At 51.3% G+C, this 21,129-nt stretch overlaps 1 protein-coding gene across 3 annotated transcripts in view; it reads left to right on the top strand.

Annotated features, from left to right (window-relative positions):
• Positions 1 to 20,733, top strand: part of LOC123345533 (zinc finger protein RFP-like) — a 47,823-nt gene extending 27,090 nt beyond the window's left edge. The window contains exons 1-7 of one of the 3 annotated variants that reach the window (XM_044982510.1): positions 10,469 to 10,885; positions 12,942 to 13,037; positions 13,625 to 13,762; positions 14,453 to 14,475; positions 15,028 to 15,143; positions 17,142 to 17,201; positions 18,805 to 20,733. In XM_044982510.1, coding sequence (XP_044838445.1) covers positions 10,469 to 10,885; positions 12,942 to 13,037; positions 13,625 to 13,762; positions 14,453 to 14,475; positions 15,028 to 15,143; positions 17,142 to 17,201; positions 18,805 to 19,316 — 1,362 coding nt within the window. In that variant the 3' untranslated portion in view covers positions 19,317 to 20,733. Of the gene's footprint in view, positions 1 to 10,468; positions 10,886 to 12,941; positions 13,038 to 13,624; positions 13,856 to 14,452; positions 14,476 to 15,027; positions 15,144 to 17,141; positions 17,202 to 18,804 lie in introns of those variants that run through there. The other 2 variants (XM_044982507.1, XM_044982509.1) reach the window with 2 other exon arrangements.
• The last annotated feature ends 396 nt before the right edge of the window (positions 20,734 to 21,129 follow it).

Genomic DNA, 21,129 nt, shown 5'->3' with positions numbered 1-21,129 from the left:
TTTTTGAATAGCAGAAAGAAATGACCCTCTGGGACTATACAATTCTGTTTTCCCATATGCATTACAAATTGGGCCCTCTCTAAGGGCTTGGCTACACTTACAAATTTACAGGATTCTCTATTGTGTCTATGTTAAGTAAATTAGAGAAACATTGAAGGCCTGTGTCTCAATGTAAATTGTCTTGGTTATTCATTGTAAAACTTAGCAAGGTTTAATTTGCAATGCCTTTTTGCTCGATATAAAATACTACTGTTTGTATTCTCAATCTGTTTGTGTGAATGAGGAATGAATGCATCAGGAAAAGATAAGGTGTGAAGGCCATTGTTATAGCCAGAGTCAAGGAAAGAAGCAAAAAGACTTAAAGAGTATCAAAGAATCATCAGGCACTGCTTACTACCCAGACGGCTGTTAAACTGTCTGGCATCCGCAGCATGAATACATGCTTTGCCGTGTAAGAATGCACCACCCCCAGCGAACCAATCATCACCTCAGGACCACGCAGAGTCAATTTTGACTCCAGAAGATGACGTAGAGGAACAGCCTGCAATACCTTACAATCTACGTTCTCGAAAGGGTTGCCAGAAGCAGACGACTACCTAAAGCAAGGCCCAAGAAAAAGCAGTAGTGAGCCTAGCGCCTGCTGCCTGGTGGACATAAAACTGTGACTACAGTTCCCTCAGTTGAGGTTGTCAGAACCAGAAGGGCCCTGCCTCCAACATGTGGTGCCTGTTCCTCGGCTGTTGGTGTCTGAAGGTCTGGGGAGTCCACAATGACAATTCTTTTATCCAGCAGCAAGTGTGGATAGCTCAGACCCTTAATATTTCTAAATGCTGGGTCTGCAGCCACATCCCAGCCCACTGTCAAACTGTTGTTCCTGTCCTGGCTATCCCACTCAATTCCCCAGACCTCACTGGAGGACCTCGTCCGTTTAATACAATATGGAACAGTAATGACACCTGGGAAGAGACTATTGGCAGTTCCTTTAACCCACTTGGGGGAGTAATACACCGGGCAAAAAAAGGCTCCTGAGGTTAAAAGAAGTAGTTAAAATAATGGCAAATAAAACTGGAGAAAGTTTGAGCCCTGGCCAAAGAAACAGGGGCAATCCAACAGGTGGCCTCCAAAACCGTCAGGCATTGTACATAGTGCTGGCGGCCAAAGGAGGGACCTGTGCTCTCATTGGAAAACAATGTTGTGTGTTTATACCTGACAATACCAATGAGGTAATAGATCACGCTAGCCACTTAGAACAAATCGCATATCTTCCCCATGAAGAGCCGAGTTCTTTATGGAAGTGGCTAAGTAACCTGTTCAATTTATCTGGCATAGGAAACTGGTTGTTTCAGGAAGCCCTGACTATCCTGTTTGGAATCCTAATAATTTTTGTATGTTTTCAGTTAGTCTCCTGTTGTACCCAAAATTGTGTAAGGCATGCCACTCAGGTGACTGCCCCAGAACAGAGTGCTAATATGATGATTTTGAATATTGCTGATGAACAAAGAGATAAAGCGGTTAATATGTGGAACCCAGTAAAATTTTGGTCATGGCGTAAGCTTGACCAAAAGGAGGGATTGTGAAAGTAGAATGAATTATATTGTAAAAATAAGAATGGATTAAAGAAATGTTGTATGTACCTTTAAGCAGAAATAAGAAATGTTGAAATACAGGTGCCAGGAAAAGAAACATTAGGCATAAACAATGGTGCTAATGGCAAAACATTAACAGAAGATGGGTAGTAATTAGTAAGGAAATAAAATATGCATGCCTAGCCCAGGTAAACTTATCTGATTCTGCTCCCTTTGTTATCTTGTTAAGTTCTCATCCTTTTATCTGTATAAATAAGATGGTTTGTGTTTTGCATGGTGCTCACATTATCTGGGTGTTATTAGCAGAAGCGCTGTGCTAATAAAACAGAGTGGTCTGACAAACTGTGAGTCCTGAGTCTAACTTTGACAGGAGGGATGCAACACCATGCTCTGAGTGTCCCTAGCCTGTTTGCCAGAAACTGGGAATGGGCAACAGGGGATGGTCACTTGATGATTACTTGTTCTGTTCATTCCCTCTGAAGCACCTAGCCTTGACCACTGTTGGAAGACAGGATACTGGGCTAGATGGACCATTGGTCTGACCCAGAATGACCATTCTTATGTAAAAATTAATTATAATAATAAAAATGTTTAGTACAGAAACTCCCCAACATAATGACCTCCCAAGATAGCAACAATGTGAGATAACAACCTTGGCAAATAATGCATTTTAAAAATCTTGGCCTACTAGGAAACATATTTATATAAGCTTCCATTCCCAGTCACAAATCTAGCATTCTGGAGCAAAGTGACTAAAATATAGTCCAACAAACAAATGTTTATTTAATGTGCCCCTCGCTTTTCCCTCCACCGCACCCCGCTCACCAGTGTTGTCTTTAGTCAGTGGAGACTCAGAGTTCAGAGGTGCTTTCACGTGAGTACACCTTCCAGGTGGAGGACAAGAAGGCACTTTACTTGTTCCTCCAGCTGCTCACTGTTCGCTCTGGCCACGGCTGTTCGTTGTGCCACTGTTCACTCCACCGCTTTGTTGCCAATGGCCCTGCGCAGTCACCGTCTGCTGCCACCTGCCACTTTGACCTCTGTGATTTGGTCTCTTGAGGTTTCACCAGCTCTCAGTGATTTCAGCTGAGCTCTCGGTGGGGGAACCTCACTGCTAGTGCAGTCTGGGCTGTCTCACACAAAAACATTGTACCCACATGTTGCCGGCACAGAGGCCCGAGGCGACAGCAACAGTGGTTCGTTGCCCGGTGTGCTTCGCTTCCAATAAACACACCAAGGTGGAGAAGCAAAAAGACAAGTTTATTTGAGCCCAAATAAGGTGCAAGGGAGACATAGCAATCTCAAATCCTGCACACCGATACAAACAGCTCTCTCTCTTTATACATGATTTTAGCTAAGCATTTCCATCACCCCCCACACTCCTCCTCTCCCCGACCTTTCATTCCCATGCAGCAAATACACTTTGCAATAGCAATTATATTAAGCAGTTCAGTCATACTTGGCAAAAACCACTTTAGCTCGTTAGCAACTCTTCTGTGATCAGTTATCTGTACTTTCCCACCATGGGGGCTACGTTCTCATGCATATAACTTTAATTACAGCATCTGCTTTCCGCCTATCTTATTTAGTATTGGCTACATCTAGTATCAAGCAGCCTTGCAGCTGCCAATAATTAGCACATAACACAAGAGGTTACAAAAGTTTAGTAAGGCTAACAAAAGCACTTTACATAAAGGTACTTTGGGTCACATAGGCCCAAAGCCATCCTCCCGAGTTACCTAGATTTATGCCTAGTGACACCAACACACAGGAACACTGTCTCCACAACAGGACTAAGCACTTAGACCTGATTGTCAGTGATTTCAGCTGTAGTGGTCACTTAACAGAATGTAATAGGCCGGTGTGGCTCCCCTCCTCCCCAGGGAGGGTTGAGCCCTGGACATCGGAAGGGGCGGGGCTCCAAAGCAGTGAGCCCGCCCCTCAGAGGGTCAGGCAGCGACCCGGAAGCATAAAAGCCGGCCACCAGAGCTCAGTCGGAGCCCAGCCACCCTCGGGAGCAGACCTGCCCGAGAGGGCTCGGGACTGGGAAGCTGCTGGAGCCCACAGCAGTTGCCCGAACTGGCTGGAGCTTCCCCTCACTCGCTACTGGGAGGACCCGCTGAAGCTTCCCCGTGCCGTCTACGAGGAGGAACCTGCCGGAGACTTCACCTCTCCCTTGTTGTTACCCCGAGGAACCCCCGGAGCAGAACTGGCTGGACTTCCCCGAGGAACTGCCGGATCTACCCCCCAGGCCGAGCTGCGAGGAGCCCATGCTGTTGGACTTCCCGGAAGCAGACACCCCAGACCAGGTAGGCCCGGAGGGGGGTATTGGAAATGGCCCGGGGGCAGCCGACCCCAGTCAGGCTGCAGATTAACCTACGCCCATGTTAGTGTGTTACGGTCAGGATCCCCACTGACCGTCAGCGGTGGTAGCCGCTGCCTAGGACCCCGGGCCGGGACGCAGTGGAGTGGGTGGGCCTGCGTCCCCCCTGCCACCCCACTCGCGGGTGGCAGTCTTCCCCTCTCACCCCAGTGCTCAGCCTTGCAGCAGAAGGCCTGAGCCCTAACTGTCTTTTTGTATTGTTGCTCGGCCTTGAAGAAACAGGGCAGGACCCGAGTAAGAACAACAGGCCGGTGTGGCTCCCCTCCTCCCCAGGGAGGGTTGAGCCCCGGACACCCACCTTTACACAGAACAAAAGACTATCTATGGAGCCAAATCAGCACTCGTTTTAAAGAATGGAGAGGGACAGGTCCCTGCCCTGTCTCTTGATGCCTTCAAATCATCACAGACTAAGTACAGTTCTACTGCCCTTTACTCATACAATAAAAACAACATTTCATCCCCCATTTCCCCCACATTCAAGTGGTTTGTAACCCAACCCCAGCCAAAATCTATCACTTGGACAACACAGCTCTGTTTGCTGGATCCCTAGGTAGATTAGGTGTGAATGTAAATATAATCTGGCCCTGAAGCTTTTCCCCACAGCCCCAGCTCATCACTAGCTGTCAGGGAGAGCTCATTTAGACTTTGCTTACAAATCATCATTTGAAATTATTAGGTTGGCCAACATCACCGAAATGAATGCACTGACATCATAAAAAACAACAGCTGTATAAGGAAGCAAGGAAGCTAGTCTATGTTCATACTTTTCAAATCTATTGCATTTTTTCAGATACACATATTTTATCATACACTCTATAAGCTTTTAAAGTGTGCATTAATGTTTCAGTTTATATTCAGATTTCCAAACAGTCACTAAATTGGTATGTAACTAGCTCACAAAACTGGGGGGGGGGGTGTTGGGGAAATTCAGGGGGGGTGTAGGGAAATCACTGTTCCCCAGCATCCAGGTTCTTACCACCACCAACAGCTGCCTCCAACACCTGTATGTTCACCAACCAGCCCTGAGAACTACGACCCTTACCCTCTGCACTCAACCCCCATCACCATGCAGTATAGGCATCCTGAAGTGCAGCAGTCATTGCACAGCACTCCAGACAGGACATATTCAAACCTGTGACCGTACAGTTCCCCCACCCCACCCCACCCCACCCCCCTGCCCTTTTAGGATACCAAAATGTTGTGTGTCTGTCAGTAAAATAATTTTCTTTTCAATAAATGAATTCTTGGCTTTGAAAACAGTCTTTATTATTGCAGAAAGTCAAAGATACTTTAGCCCAGGAAAGAAACAGGCACTGCAAATCATCTTAGGAAACTCAGATTCCTACTAACATTGTAACCACTGCACTTCACTCCCATGCAAGGCACCAAACATTACTGTTGGTTTTCAGCCTCAAATTCCTCCCTCAAGGCATCCCTAATCCTTGCAGCCCTGTGCTGGGCCTCTCTAGTAGCCCTGCTCTCTGGCTGTGCAAATTCAGCCTCCCGGCGTTGAACCTTGGAGGTTCATGCCTGACTGAATCTTTCACCCTTCCCTTGACAAATATTATGAAGGGTACAGCACGTGGATATAACCGCGGGGATGCTGCTTTCCCCCAAGTCTAGCTTCCCATACAGAGATCGTCAGCTGTCAGAACTGGAGAGAAAAAGGGGAAATCCCTAGGACCATTCAGACAGGGTGAGATTTTAGGAGAAGATTGTCTTTAAATTATGAGAAAATTTCAGTGCAAACATCTCCCTGGGATTGTAGCTAAAGTTACCAACCAAAGCGACAGTGGCCAGGACACAAAGCCCTAAAACTAGCCGATGTAGCAGTGAGGAGATCCAGGGGCACTGGAACAGGGTAGACCAGGGGCCATGGTGGTAAGGCCACTGAGCTCTGCCCATTTTTTAACATGGGCACAGTTTGGGGGCAGGAGGCCACTGCAAGCCTTGGGCACGTGCGGAGTGTCACAGGCAGTGGTTGTGCTTCAGGCAGGGCAGCTGATCAGCTCCTCCCCATGAGGAACAGCCCCTGCCCGTGGTGCCAGCTTCTTCCCAGTCCCAGCCCCTCTCAGTGGCCCCACCCTACAGGCGGGGGGAGGGGCTGACTTTAGGGTGCACAGGCTGTGCTGTGCTGGGGCCCTATGTCCCGGCTCCAGGATGTGGCTGCATTTCACCTGCCCAACCCCCCTGCACTGCATGTGCAGAGAACCCAGTTTTGGGGTGCAGTGACTGGCACTCAGGGTAACTGACCAAGTCACTCAGAGATTGATCCAAAAGCCTTTGATGTGAGTGGGAATCTTTCCTCTGCTTTCAAGAGGCACCAGGGCAGGTCGTGGGATCTTCTTGTGCCTTGGGGTCTCTGCTTGCGAAAGGAGTTTATTAACACTCAGGTTATCGGCATCACTGGGGAAGTGGCTGGTGAAGGTTTCTCAGTCATTGTTTGACACCAATTACTAAGATCCATTGTATGCTGAATTATAATTTTGATTGTTCAACCCCCAGTGAGCACCCAATCAGCATCTTCACTGACATGAGCTGTGAAAATCTAAAGCCTGGTCTACACTACGCGTTTAAACCGGTTTTAGGAGCGTAAAACCGATTTAACGCCACACCCGTCCACACTAAGAGGCCCTTTATATCGGTATAAAGGGCTCTTTAAACCGGTTTCTGTACTCCTCCCTAACGAGAGGAGTAGCGCTAATATCGGTATTAACATATCGGATTGGGGTTAGTGTGGCCGCAGATCGACAGTATTGGCCTCCGGGCGGTATCCCACAGTGCACCACTGACCGCTCTGGACAGCAATCTGAACTCGGATGCAGTGGCCAGGTAGACAGGAAAAGCCCCGCGAACTTTTGAATATTTCCTGTTTGCCCAGCGTGGAGCTCCGATCAGCACGGGTGGTGATGCAGTTAAAAATCAAAATAAAGAAAGAGCTCCAGCATGGACGATGCGGACGTGATCGCTGTAAGGGCAGGCAAAACTGTTCTATCAGTGCTCCGTTACAGAAGACGAAATTCAAAATCATTTTTTAAATATCTCCAGACAGACGCCATAGCAGGGACTCAGCGCACTGCTGCGTAGCAAGCGTAATGGAAAGCCAAAGAATCAAATGGACGCTCATGGACTGGAGGACTCAAGCTATCCCACAGTTCCTGCAGTCTCTGAAAAGCATTTGCATTCTTGGCTGAGCTCCAAATGCTTCTAGGGTCAAAAACAGTGTCCGCGGTGGGTCAGGGCATAGCTAGGCAATTTACGCACCCCCCCACCCACCCCCAGAAGTGAAAGGGAAAACAATCCTGTCTTGACTCTTTTACATGTCACCCTATCTTTACTGAATGCTGCAGATAGACGGGATGGTGCAGCACTCAACACCAACATCCTTGCTCCCCCCCCCCGCCATGGGTGGCTGATGGTACAATAAGACTGATACCCATCGTCATCATCAGCCTATTGGCACATGGGGCAGTGCAAAAGGACTGGTAACCATGCGTATTAGCATCGGTCAAGTGGATCAAGGGTGCCTGGTCCTAATTTTTCCTGGTAGATGGTACAGTATGGCTGATATCCATCATCGTCATAGCAACAGGGGGCTGAGCTCCATCAGCCCCCACCCTTCATGTGTAAAGAAAAGATTCAAGTGCCCCTGAACTAGCAGAGGGATGCTGGGCTCCTCTCCTACACACTCCTTATTGTCCTGTCTGGACTATCATAGCAGCTGGAGGCTGCCTTCCACTCATATCTCACTAACAAGTCACTGTGTCTTATTCCTGCATTCTTTATTACTTCATCACACAAGTGGGGGGACAATGCTACGGTAGCCCATGAAGGCTGGGGGAAGAATGAAATGAACAGGTGGGGTTGTTGCAGGAGCACCCCCTGTGAATAGCATACAGCTCATAATTTTTGCAGGATCTGACACAGAGCAGCTGTGCTCTCTGGTTCTCTGATACAGTGGTTCTCTAGTACACTTGCCCATATTCTAGGCAGGACTGATTCTATTTTTAGATACCAAAAAGGAGGGATTGACTCAGGGAGTCATTCCCAATTTTGGCTTTTGTGCCCCTGGCTAAGAGCAACCAGGGGCACTTATGACAGCAGCAAATGGAACAGTGCAAAAGGACTGGTAGCCACGATCATCTTATTACCAATTTATGGATTGGTAGATGGTACAGTATGGCTGATAACCATCTCTGCTGTCATGCAAAAACATGCTGCTGTGTAGCGCTGCTGAATCGCCTCTGTCAGCGGCATCTAGTACACATACGGTGACAGTCACAAAAGACAAAACAGGCTCCATGATTGCCATGCTATGGCATCTGCCAGGGCAATCCAGGGAAAAAAGCCGCGAAATGCTTGTCTGCTGTTGCTTTCCCAGAGGAAGGAGTGACTGACGACATTTACCCAGAACCACCCGCGACAATGATTATTGCCCCATCAGGCACTGGGATCTCAACCCGGAAATTCCAAGGGGCAGGGGAGGCTGCGGGAACTATGGGATAGCTACGGAATAGCTACCCACAGTGCAACGCTCCAGAAGTCGATGCTAGCCTCGGACCGTGGACGCACACCACCGATTTAATGTGTTTAGTGTGGCCGCGCGCACTCGATTTTATACAATCTGTTTTACAAAACCGGTTTAGGCAAGTTTGGATTAGTCCCGTAGTGTAGACGTACCCTAAGGGACACAGCCCTGAGCACCTGTCCCTGTGCCTTTCTCACCACCGCTGGATTTCAGTGTCTGTTCCCAGGTGGCTACCCCCGCAGACTCTCCCAGGCCCCCTCTGTCTGTCCCCAGATCCCCTCCTGCAGCCAGGCTGGACAAGTGGCCTGAGAGCCTTGGGGACAGGAGAGCTCTGGTTAGCCCATCCCCTGTACAGCGCAGGAGCCCCAGTGCCAGCTCCCCTCACACCCGCTGCCATCTGCAGAGAGCCAGGAGTCCCGGAGAGCTGGGGAGACTGTGCAGGGAAACAGAAGCAGGAGCCGCCAGGCTAAGAACAGGTGTGACGGCTGCTCTCTTGGCCAGCGCACCCAGCTCTGAACCAGGGACCCCTAGAGCTCTCTGTTTGTCCCACACCCTGTGCAGTGCAGGACCCCTAGTGCCAGCTCCCCTCACACCCACTGCCCTTGGCCATTGGGCCCCAGCCCTCACCTGGTGGGGAGGAGCTTGGTCTCAGTACAGCACTGAGTCCCTGGCCTCTGTGCTGGGATTGACAAACAGGGAGAAAATGGGGGCAGGCCTAGCTGGGTGTGGTTGTGTTACAGGGGCACCTGCCCCACTAGGGCCCAGGTTGAGATCCCAGCACATTCCACAGGCCCCTGAGCCGCCATCAGATGGACTTTCAGCCAGGGCCGGTGCAAGTAAGTTTCACACCCTAGACAAACTTCCACCTTGAACCCCCCCTGCTAACCCCGTCCCCCACTGCAGCTAACCGAGCCCCCTACCCAGGGAGCCCGCCACCCGCCCAGGGAGCCCCCCGCAGCAGCTAACCCAGCCTGGGGAGACCCCCCACCATGGAAGCTAACCCTGCCTGGGCAGACACCCGCAGCAGCTAACCTCGCCTGGGGAGCTTGCCCCAGCTCACCTCGGCTCCATCTCCTCCGCTGAGTTATGTGCTCAGCGGAGGAGGCAGAGTGGAGGTGATCTGGGGCGGGGAGTGGTTCCCCGGTGCGCCTTCCCCCCCGCCATTACTGCCAGCAGCTCTCCCCGCGCCCCTCCCCCAGCTCACCTCCACTCCACCTCCTCGCCAGAGCAGACTTTTACGCACCCTCAACCACTAGGTGCCCTAGGCAGCCGCCTAGTTGGCCTAAATGGTTGCCCCGGCCCTGCTTTCAGCCTCAGTCCATGTGCTGTGGGGTAGGAATTGGGTTATTGCCCTGGGGGAGCTGCTGGGGGAGGGAGGAGATTTACCTGCTCACAGACAATTTTAACAGTTCTAAAGCTTCAACTTTTTGAATCTCAGTGTCCAGTGTCATTAAATAGTTCTGGTCTGACCTAAATATTCTCTGATCCCCCCCATAATTTCCCAGAGCTGTGAACATTTAAATTGGTAACAATTGGAATGAAATGCTGAAACCGGGATTTTTGTGCAACTATGAAAGTTTACAATAAATATAAAAATTGCTTAATATGAGCATTATGTATCAAAATTATATAGTATAAAACAAGAAAGAATCCCACCAATTCTGACTATCGCTCCTTAGACACACAGACCCTGCCCCTGCAGGCTCATCCTCACAGGGAGAGCTGACGTCCATGTGAAGCCCCAGTGACCCTCCGCACCAGCACAGGGGCTGAATGCCAGACCACAGCCCTAGTGGTAAATTTTTCACCACAACCTCCAGGGCTCTGATCTTACAGGTAGGCCCCTTCCAACTGAACAAAGAGCAGGAGTCAGCTCCAGGAAGGGAAACACCCCCTTGCTGCTGCAGGCGGGGCATAGTGTGAACTCAGGAATTTGAAACAAAGCCTCTTACAAACTGCCCAGAGGGAGCCATGGCTGCAGAGAACCCCGTGGAAAGTCTCCAGAAGGAAGGGACATGTCCCGTCTGTCTGGAGTATTTCACAGAACCTGTCATCCTGGAGTGTGGGCACAATTTCTGCCGAGCCTGCATCAGCCAGTGCTGGGAGGGATCCGATACAGACATCTCCTGTCCTCAGTGCAGACAAACTGTGCAACAGAGACACCTCCGTCCCAACAGGCAGCTGGCAAACATGGTAGAAATCGCCAAGCGACTGAGTTTACAGGCAGCAAAGGGAAGAGGAGGGGACAGGGTTTGTGGGAAACACCAGGAGGCTCTGAAACTGTTCTGTGAAGAGGATCAAACCCCCATCTGTGTGGTGTGCGACAGATCCCGGGCTCACCGCACTCACACGGTGGTTCCCATCCAGGAGGCTGCCCAGGAGTACAAGGTAGGGAACTGCTGTCCCATCTAATGCATAATCTGTAATTCAAATCCAAACTTAATAGCATCACAAGTTTCCTGAGACAGGTGTATCTGTGTCACTCAGCTGTGTGTAGCCTTCATTGCATGAAAGAGGCTGTACAAATTAATGATACTCCAGCCTGGCAAGAAAGGCAAGAGAACGATTTAAAAATTGTCTGATGTGGGAAAGTTTTCTCTGAGCAGCTGAAACCTTTTCAAACCGAGCTCCCACCAGTGAACTAAGGGAACTCTCCGCAGACCGGAATTTATTAAATGCCCAGTGAGGTTTGATTCACAAGAGCTGCAGGCCAGTCTATGTGGGAGCGCTGCCTTCAGACTGGAGAAGGGGGAGTTACAAGCTGTGGCTGTTATTACTGACTGTGTCACAGGGTTTATTATTGTTATTGGCATCCCAGCAGCCCCTACAGCCCCCAGATGAGATCTGATCTCGATTTTGGGGGGCCCTGTAGAAAACCCAGTGAGGGACAATCCCTGCGCTGAGCCATTTACAATCTAACTCAGGGGTGGGCAAACTACGGCCTGCGGGACACATCCAGCCACAGGCCCATCCTGCCCGTCCCCTGATCTCCTGGCTGGGGAGGCTAGCCCCTGCCCGCTCCCATGTTGTCCCACCCCTGGTCTAACTGGACAAGAGAGTAAAAAGGTGGGAGGGGAAACTGAGGCACAAAGAGGGAAGTGACTTGTCCAAGGTCACTCAGTAGGTCAGTGTCAGAGCTGGATATAAACCCCCATTTTTCCAAGGCCAAGCCCAGTGCCCTAACCACTAGGCTACACTGTCCCCTCAGGAGCACGGAGCAATGTTGACATGTGGACAGTAGGAGGAAAAGACTCCTTGATAAAAGCCCAGACTCACCAGGGAGACGAGGTTTCCCACGGGGAATCTGAACTCCTGTGTTGCTCCATGAAGGGTTAAACTCAGATGCTACCGGTCTGCACTAGACGAGATCACTGGGCTAAACGGTGTGTGGGACCCCGAGCACCTTCAGTCCGCACACAAAAGGGCTCCAGACAGCTCAGGTCCATGCCAAGTACCACTGGGATTACACTGGATTGTAGCAAAACCAACCCCAGGCTGGAGGTGACCGGTGCCAGTCTGACCTGCTCTGTTGTGTACGTGGGCAGGGACCAGCCAGAGCTGTTCTGTTAGTCCCACCAGGCAGCCTTTAGAAATCTCCCAGAATGCACTGCTTCCGGGATCTTTAGCAGGGAATGGGACAGTGGGGACCTACCCAGAGGGCATTGCCACGGAAAGGGTTTAGGGCAGCACTGGGGCAAATCCCAACAATTCCTTATACAAATCTGCCTCATTAGGAGGGGCCCTGAGGCATCTCCAGAATATAGGACATGCCCACGCCTGCCTGCATGGGGCCCTCCCACACCTGAATCGATCAGCCTGCTTGGGCCCTCCCCCGCCTTTGTCAGCTCGACCCCACCTGCATCATTCTGCATGGAAGTGCCACTCTCACCCCTGCCCCCACCCTCACTGGTGTCCTCCTGCATCCTCGGTCTCCTCTTCCCTCTTTTTCACCGGACGAAGCCACACCCAGTGCTGGGACCCTACCAGACATGAATAGTGCTCCACAAAACTGGGACTGTGGAGCTTCCAACCAGACGAATGGCCTCCCGACGTCTCATGGGGTTTACCCTGGTGCCTAGATCAGCTCAGCCCAACCAGTGAAGTCCCAGGGCTTCAGGGCTGAAATCCCAGCCCATATTGAAACCCTGGTGGCTTCTGGGATTTGTATCACTTTGTTCATTAAACCTCAAAAACAGATTTATTGATTCACCCCCATGTGACTCCAATGTCCTGTTATGCTCTGTACCACTCATCAATTCACAAATACCAGTAAAGCTTGGTTATAATTGAGATCTCTATCTAATTACTGAAAAGACTGAATCTGAATTGGTAACGAGTCTGATAATGATTAGGACCAACAGTCATCTTGGATGAAAACACGAAAAGCTCCACACCCCTCTCAACAATTCAAATTCAAGTTCCCAAATCATTTCTGTTTCTTCAGCCAAAAATCCAGACCCAATTGAAGACTCTGAGGAAAGAGCGAGAAAAGCTGCTGGGATTGAAAGTGACCGGAGAGGGGGAAAGCCAGGAGTATCTGGTAGGTGCCTATTGTTATGAACCAGCAGGGACTAGCAGTGGGAGGTCTGTTTGGAGGCAGATTCCTGTGTGGCCTTGGTGAACATGGGCTTGTGCGTGTCTCTCCATGACCATGGATTACTGGTTTAAATTTGTGCATAGACAAGCCCTAAGCTTCCATTTCAGCTGATCAGTTAATGTCTAGCTCTTATGACTTGCCCAGAAATCCCCCCCAAGTGAACTGAATGTCCCCGTGAGGTGCTGTTCACTGGGTCTGGTCATTTAGTGCATTAACATGTTTGTTTCTTTTTTCTCCCCTGGTGTCTCTGTCAGTGTAGTGCTGAGTCCTGCCTCCTGCTGCTCTGGGTCTGAATTCCCAGAGACCATGAATGACATAATATATTAACATGACAGATATGGAAACCTCCCTTTCAGAGATACAGGGGCTGAAGGGGAAGCTGTGAGAGAATCCTCTCCCTAGGGTAAAGTCAAATGTCAGAAATCTTAGGATTTTCAACAAAGTTCTCCCTCCTGCACACTCAGCTCTTCGTGAAAGGACCCCAGGCTACATCCATGTCCCTGACCAGCCCTTTCCCTATTTTCATACAGAAACAAACACAAACCGAGAGGCAGAAGATTATGTCTGAATTTCAGCAACTGCGGCAGTTCCTGAAGGAACAAGAGCGCCTCCTGCTGGCCCAACTGGAGAAGCTGGACGAGGAGATAGTGAGGATCCGGAATGAAAATGTCAGTAAACTCTCCGAGCAGATTTCACATCTCAGTGAGCTGATCAGTGAGCTGGAGGGAAAGTGTCAGAAGCCAGCGAGTGAATTCCTGCAGGTGAGACAGGGAGAAACAGAGGCGCCGATTCCATGGGTGCTTAAGGGCCAGAGCACCCATGGAAAAAAATTAGTAGGTGCTTAGGACCCATTGACAGAAAGCTCCCCCCTCTACCTCCAGCACCTCATGCCCACCGATCAACTCCTCCCACTCCCTCCCAGCACTTCCCACCTGCCTCAGTGGTAAGAGGGAGGGTGGAAGTGTGGCATTGGGGAAGGGGCGGAGTTGGGGCAGGGCCTGAGGTTGAGCACCTCCAGGGACAATTAGAAGCCAGCACCTGTGGTTAGAAACATCCCAGATCCCCACACAGGGAAAGGAGGGCTCCTGAATCATAAGCACTGGAGCCAGCGGTCAGAGATCTGAGTGTAACTCGGCGTGTGCATTCCTGACATGTGAGTGACTATTGTTCTTTGCAGAGTTACAGACAGAGATCTTAGAGATGGAAAAGCCCCGTTAGCTCAGGGAATCCATGGCCCTGGGATCAGGGCAGGGCCTCTCTTCCCCATATTTGCAAAATCCCTTCCCTGGGATCCCCTGTGTGAATCAAATGGAACTGACAGTCTTTCCTCTCTCTCTCTTCCTCTCCCTCCCCTCTAGAATGTCAGAAGCACCTTGAGCAGGTACGTAGCTCCCTCTCGATCCCCCTCGCACTTCACAATACTGGGAAAGAGCTTAATGGTGATGTTAGCACTGCATCTCCCCAGGGCTTTACAGCAAAATGTGCAGGAAAGGTCACATTCTAGATACAAATCTCTCTGATCAACTTCATCCGGAGGTTCTCACCATTGCAGAGAAAACTCTGGGATTCTCCATTCAGTGGGAAGGACTGACCTCAAGTATTTCCCAGAGATGTCACCTCCCTGGGGGACTGGCCTCCTCAGGATAATGGAGATGGAATATGGGCCTGTCACTCCTGGGGCCCTGGTTACCATTCAGCCGAGGCCAGCAGTGGTCAAGAGTCTTTCCCGCCTGAGGACCGTTTGGAGACCTGTGTGGAATGAGCTGGGGAGGTGGGAGTTCGTGCCTCAGTCTAGTTCCTAGGGGACAGATTTCTGCAGCTGGGAGAAACAGAGGAATTCTAACTCCAGGCCCATTAGAGCAGCGATTCCCTAGCAACCACTTAGAATGAGTCTCATAATGAACTGTAATCACATGAAATTGTTTCTCTATAGGTGTAAGAAGAGGAAGTTGCAGCAGCCAGAGGAGATTTCTCCTGAACTGGAAGAGCGAGTCAGTGGTTTCTCCCAGAAAACTATTGCGCTACTGGAGGCCCTGAGGAAGTTCAAAGGTACCTAGAAGGGATCTAGGAGGGGAAACTGGGATCAGTGTCTGAGACTGTGGAAAGAGAATGGCTCTGGTCAATTGGTTCATAATTACATTATGCTTCCATTTAATGTTTGGATGAGAATACCACACAGTTAGGATCCAAGACACTCAGACTGATTAATTCAACCCGTTATTTGTTCCAAAACCATGGCTTGCCATTACAATTACTGTTAAAGTAAGAAATGACGGACATACTGAAAGAAATACTGCCCAGTTACCTTCTCCTGGGGCATAGGCAGGTCATGATGCATTTCTCCTATGATGCTCCTTACAATGTCTGACATATTATACACATCCAGAGTATATATTTATTAGTTCTTTTCCAATCCCCTTTGAATTTTATTAATAGGAAGTATCCTGTATAACTCAAACACTACACATGCATGTGTGTTATGCATTGTAAGTATCTTCTAATTGGCAGGGCTTTTGCTGTCCAAGCTATTTTCAAGTTATTCTCGTTTCTGATTCGTTCATTACCAGTCATTACACACTGACGTGCACGGGTCACTTTGACCCTTTTCTCCACATGGGATTTTTTGGACTTTGCTAACTGCTCCTGGGCAGCACATTGTGGGCAGGGCCGGCTCTAACATTTTTGGCGCCCCAAGCAAAAACAAGGAGCGCCGCCCCCCTCCGAGCGTCACGCCGCCAAAGGCCCCGCCCCCGAGCGTCACCCAAGCCCCGCCCCGAGCATTGCTCTGCCCAGTCCCCACCCTGAGCATTGCCCCGCCCAAGTCCCGCCCCCCAAGCATCCTGTCGCCCAAGGCCCCCCCCCCGCGCGTCACGTCGCCCAAGGCCCCGCCCCCCCCAGTGTTGCGTCATGCCACCCAAGTCCCCGCCCCCTGAGCATCACATCACCCAAGTCCCACCCCCTGAGCGTCACATCACCCAAGTCCTGCCCCCTGAGCGTCACATTGCCCAAGTTCCCGCCCCCCGAGCATCACGTCGCCCAAGTCCCCGCCCCCCCAAGTGTTGCATCGTGCCACCCAAGTCCCCGCCCCAGCCGAACACCGCCCAAGTCCCTGCCCCCCCAACACGGCACCACGCCTCCTAAGCCCCGCCTCCCCCCAGTGCCGCCTGGCCAAACAAAACAAAAAAACAAAAAGAAACCCCGAGTGCCGCCCCCTCCCAAGGTGCCGCCCCAAGCACGTGCTTGGTAGGCTGGTGCCTGGAGCCGGCCCTGATTGTGGGTGTCTGGTGTCTTTAAGCACATTGTGTGGTTGAAACATCTCTTTATCCCACAGAGGAACTTATGAACACATCACTTAATAACAAGGTCACTTAAGGAAACATTTCCCTTATGTCAAATACAATGATTTCTGAAAATCTTACTTCATCATATAACAGAAAAGGTTCTACCAATCCCAAAGGATCGGACACATTACGCCCCAGGTTAACAAATGTTTCAGATCTTACCCAAATACACGCTACAGCCATTTCTTGTTAACGAAACTACACTTTATTAACAAACAAAAGAGAGAGAGTATGGTTAAAAGATCAGTATACACACAGACATGAGTCTGATTCATCGAGGTTCAGATTCATAGCGGAGATGGCAAGCTTTCTAGCTGTAAAGAGTTCTTTCAGAAATAGTTCATAGTCCAGTGTCCAATATCACCTTGAGGGCGTACCAGCATAACTGGGACCTCAACCTTGTGACTCAAACTTCCCCTGATGAAACCTAAGCAGATCTGGGATGACAGAATCAGAACCCAAGGGTCTTTTCTACAATTTCATGTCTTTTGACAAGTTGGGAATTCACAAGGATGTTGGGTCCATTGCTGGGAGATGCCTGAATGAGAGAGGAAAGAGGTTTCAGACCTTTTCACATTAAATACCTGAGAGTGTCTCCGTCTCTTTCTGTGTCATGATGAAAACACAGATCTAGGAGATCAGAGTGATGATACTGTTATACATATGAAGCCTGAAATCTGACCTCTCTTATCCTTTCCCCCTACAGACACTCTGCTGTCTGCACTGGAGAGAAAAAGAGGGGAACCACTCGGAGCACATAGACAGGGTGAGATTGCAGCCTCTTCCCAGCACTGGCCCCTCTCAGCGACCCCACCCCTGCTCCTCTTCCCCCGAGACCCTGCTCCTGGCCCAGCCAGAAACCAGAGCCGGGCTCCCACCCTGGGAGCCCGAGTGGCGCTGTGGAGCCCTGCACCCTCAACCTGCCCTGGGTGGAGCACCCCGGGGAGCGGGGACATGGGACGGGGGCTGCTCTCAGGCCCCCCAGAGACCCACCCAGGACAGGTGGAGGGTCAAGGGCTCTCCCCATCAGGCAACGCTCCCAGACTGGCCAGGGGTCAGGGCTTGGTGGGAAGAGGAGTAATGGGGCAGGGCCACAGAGTGGGCGGGGCCACCAGTGGTGGGATCTCGTGCCCCACCCCCAACTTCTACCAAGGGTCCGGAACTCCTGGGGAGATCCCAAGCCAACATCACACATTCCAGGGAGCGGGGACCTGGGCTGGGGGCTGCTCTTAGGCCCCCCAGAAACCCACCCAGCAGAGGTGGAGGATTAGAAGCTCTCCACAGCAGCCAAGTTCTCAGCCTGGCCAGGGGGCAGGGCCTCAGCGGGATGAGGGGGAGTGGGGCAGGGCATAGAGGGGGTGTGGCCACAGGTGGTGAGACCTCGTGCCCCCAACAGCAACTTGTACCAAGGTTGCAGAAGTCGTGGGGAGATCCCAGACTGACATCACACAAACACTCCTGACACCAACCTTAGTGCTGAGTTCATGCCCACACTGATGAACAGAAACACTCGCTGAGCAGCACCTGAACAGAGCTCTCTGCCCTGAGGGCTGACACATCCCTCTGGTTTACCCTAGTGGAGAGGTCTCCCCATCGCTCTTCTCCAACATCCTGCCTTTCCTGTGGGCAGGGCTGGGCTCTCCCATTGGAGCTGCTCACTGCTTCCTGGATTGGGGAGATGCTCTCCCTGTGATGCTGCCAGCTCCTCTTTTCTCTCTGGGCTGGGGATGGGGCTCCCCCACCCAATGCCACCTCCTACTCTCTGATGTTAAACGGCTCTTCCCCAGTGCTGCACCTTCCTCTCTGTTCCCCGGCCTGGCAGTGGAGGCTGCATTAGGGGAGGGAGTTTCCCTCTGGGGTATAAACCTGGTACCGGACTCCTCTGCTCCCTGCTCAATAAAAGCTTCTGACGCCTTCCTGGCTGTGTCTGTGCCCCTGGGAATGGAGCAGCCCCAGCACGGGGAGCAGGGAGCTGAAGCTTCTGGAAGCAAATGAGAAACACACTAGGCTCTGGTCTATGCTAAGGGGGCAGCGGGGGGTTGAGCTGAGATGCTGCCCCTCCCCCATCGACTCCGCTTCCACCTCTCACGGCGGGGGTGGGGGGAGAACCGGAGTTGATGGGGAGAGAGCTCGGGGATCGATTCATCGTGTCTAGACTAGACTCTATAAATTGATCCCCGATAGATCAATCACTACCCTGAGGAGCTGCAGTGACCTCCCTGCTCAGTCTCAGGTGCTCAGGACAGAGGCAGTTCCCTGGGATCCAGGCCTGTCCCTGCCAGGACGGGGCTGCTGGGGAGTGTGAGAAATGGTCCCAGCCTCCCCCAGGGCCGAGCTCTGCCCCTAACGCTCTGATTCTCTCTCGCCAGCGAATGTGACTCTGGATCCAGACACGGCTCATCCCATCCTCGTCCTGTCTGAGGATCGGAAAAGTGTGAGATGGGGAGACGCACGACAGCGACTGCCCAACAACCCTGAGAGATTTGACACTTGGCCCTGTGTGCTGGGCTGTGAGGGATTCACCTCGGGGAGACATTGCTGGGAGGTGGAGGTGGGGGATGGGCCATACTGGGCTGTGGGGGTGGCCAGAGAGTCTGTGGGGAGGAAGGGAAGGATCAGCCCTAGCCCTGAGGAGGGGATCTGGGCTGTGGAGCGATGGGGGGGTCACTTCTGGGATCTCGGCTCCCCTGTGACCCCCCTGCCCCTGAGCCGGGCCCCCAGCAGGATCCGGGTTTGTCTGGACTGTGAGCGGGGGCAGGTGACATTTATCGATGCTGGTGACGAGGCCCCGATCTTCACTTTCCCGCCAGGCTCCGTCCCTGGGGGGAGAATCCAACCCTGGCTCTGGGTGGGGGGATCCGAGCTCAGCCTGTGTCCCTGAGACACACAGGGGAGGGGAAATATCTCACTGGGAGCCCGGAGATCAGCCTCTCTAGCCTCACACACCGTTGTCTCTGTGACCTCTCCCTGTGGACTTTCTATCATCCCGTCTCTATGACCCTGGAGGCTGCTGCGTGGTAGAGAAGCCAATCCCATCACTGCCCCAGGGACTGTGCAGCCTGTTTGCCACTGTTCTCTAGAGCCAGGAGAACTCTGGGGATCCTGGGTCAGACAGTGCCACTGAGACATGGGAGCGAAGAGCATACTGGGAATGGAAAAATGGGTTTCTCTAGCCAAGTAATCCTATCCTCTATGGCCTGGATGACTCCTGTCTACCCTACCTCTGGCCTCTTAGCTCTATGGCCCTTCGAAGCTCCTCCCTCTGCCCCCCCACCCCAACAGCTCCAAGTATGGGAGGAGAAAAGGGGACTTGGAGCAGATGTGGGGGCTACAGAGTCATAACTGGTGGAGGGGCTGGGGGCAGAATTGATTTGAGGTTGTGGGGCAGTATTAATGTGGGGCTGGGAACAGGCATATCGGGGGGGGGTGGGCAGGGACACAGAATTAGTTAATTGGGATTTGGCATTTTGGGAAGAAGCTGGAAGCTCCGCACCAGCCGGGAGCCTGGGAGAAGGAGACCCAGGGACTGTGGAGTGTGCATTCATCTCAATAACCAGTTGAAATGAGTGACTAGCGTAGATACTTCCTAGGTCGATAAAAGATATTTTACCATCAATGTAGTAAATCCACCTCCAGAAGACACAGTAGTTAGAGCAACAAAGAATTCTTCCCTTGACTTATCTGCGTCTACATCAGGTGTTAGATTGACCTAACTACATCATATGTGGTGTGAAAGTTTTCACAGCTCTAAGTGATGTAGCTAGGCTGACCTACCAGATCTCAGGAAGAATATAGCTACTACAGCAGAGCTACAGCTGTGTCACTGTAGTGCCATAGTGCAGATGCATCCGGAAGTGTTTTTTCCATCGCTCTAGTTTATCCCCCTTTCTCAGAGGCTGTAGCAAGGTCACCAGCAGAATTTCATGGTTTGCAACGGGGGTTAGGTCGATCTAGCTGTGGCACTCAGAGCACACGAAGTTTCACAGCCCTGAATAACATTCCCAGGTTGATCTAAGTGTTAAGTGTAGAGCAGGCCTAAGAGGGCTTTCCCTGGAGCTGGCTGAAAACACAGGGGCTGAGGGACTGGCTGGCAGCTTGGTGTGCGTGAGGCAGAAAGCCAAGAGAACCAGTCCTGAGGGTGATCCCAGCAGGAAACTGAGTGATAGAGCTTGCTTCAGGCACAGGGTTCCCCAGAGAGGCAGACATGGAGTTCTGAGTAAAGAAACTGCTGGCTGCTGTTTGTTTGTACTGTGTTCAGCACACAGGAATGTGTGGATATTGTTTGTAAATAATAAAGATTGCACCAAAGAAATACCTGACTCCTATAATAAATTTCTCCTGCCAATGGAAGAACCTAGCAAGGCCCCAAACACTGGCAAACTGCTCAGGTCAAAGGAGCAATGGTACAACCCGAGTCAGAATCTAGACCTGTGGAGTCAAATGCGTTGGTGGGAAACATTTGCAGGGAGCTCCAGCAGCAAAGAGCCCGTGCAGAGGAGCAATTGCTGCTAACTGTGGACTTGAGCACGTCCAGATTTGTGTGCAGAGCAGTCCCCATTGTCCCTTTTCTCCGGCCTGATGCTTCTCTGCCCAGAGTCAGACAAAACCCAAACATGGATCCCTTGTTTGTATTTCCCCCCAGCAGACCCAGTTAACACAGTGATAATGAAGTCGGTATTGGCCCAAGGAGACAA

The sequence above is a fragment of the Mauremys mutica genome, chromosome 12 (genome assembly GCF_020497125.1).
Source record: "Mauremys mutica isolate MM-2020 ecotype Southern chromosome 12, ASM2049712v1, whole genome shotgun sequence".
Taxonomy (NCBI): Eukaryota; Metazoa; Chordata; order Testudines; family Geoemydidae; genus Mauremys; species Mauremys mutica.
This window is presented reverse-complemented; position numbering and strand designations above follow the sequence as displayed.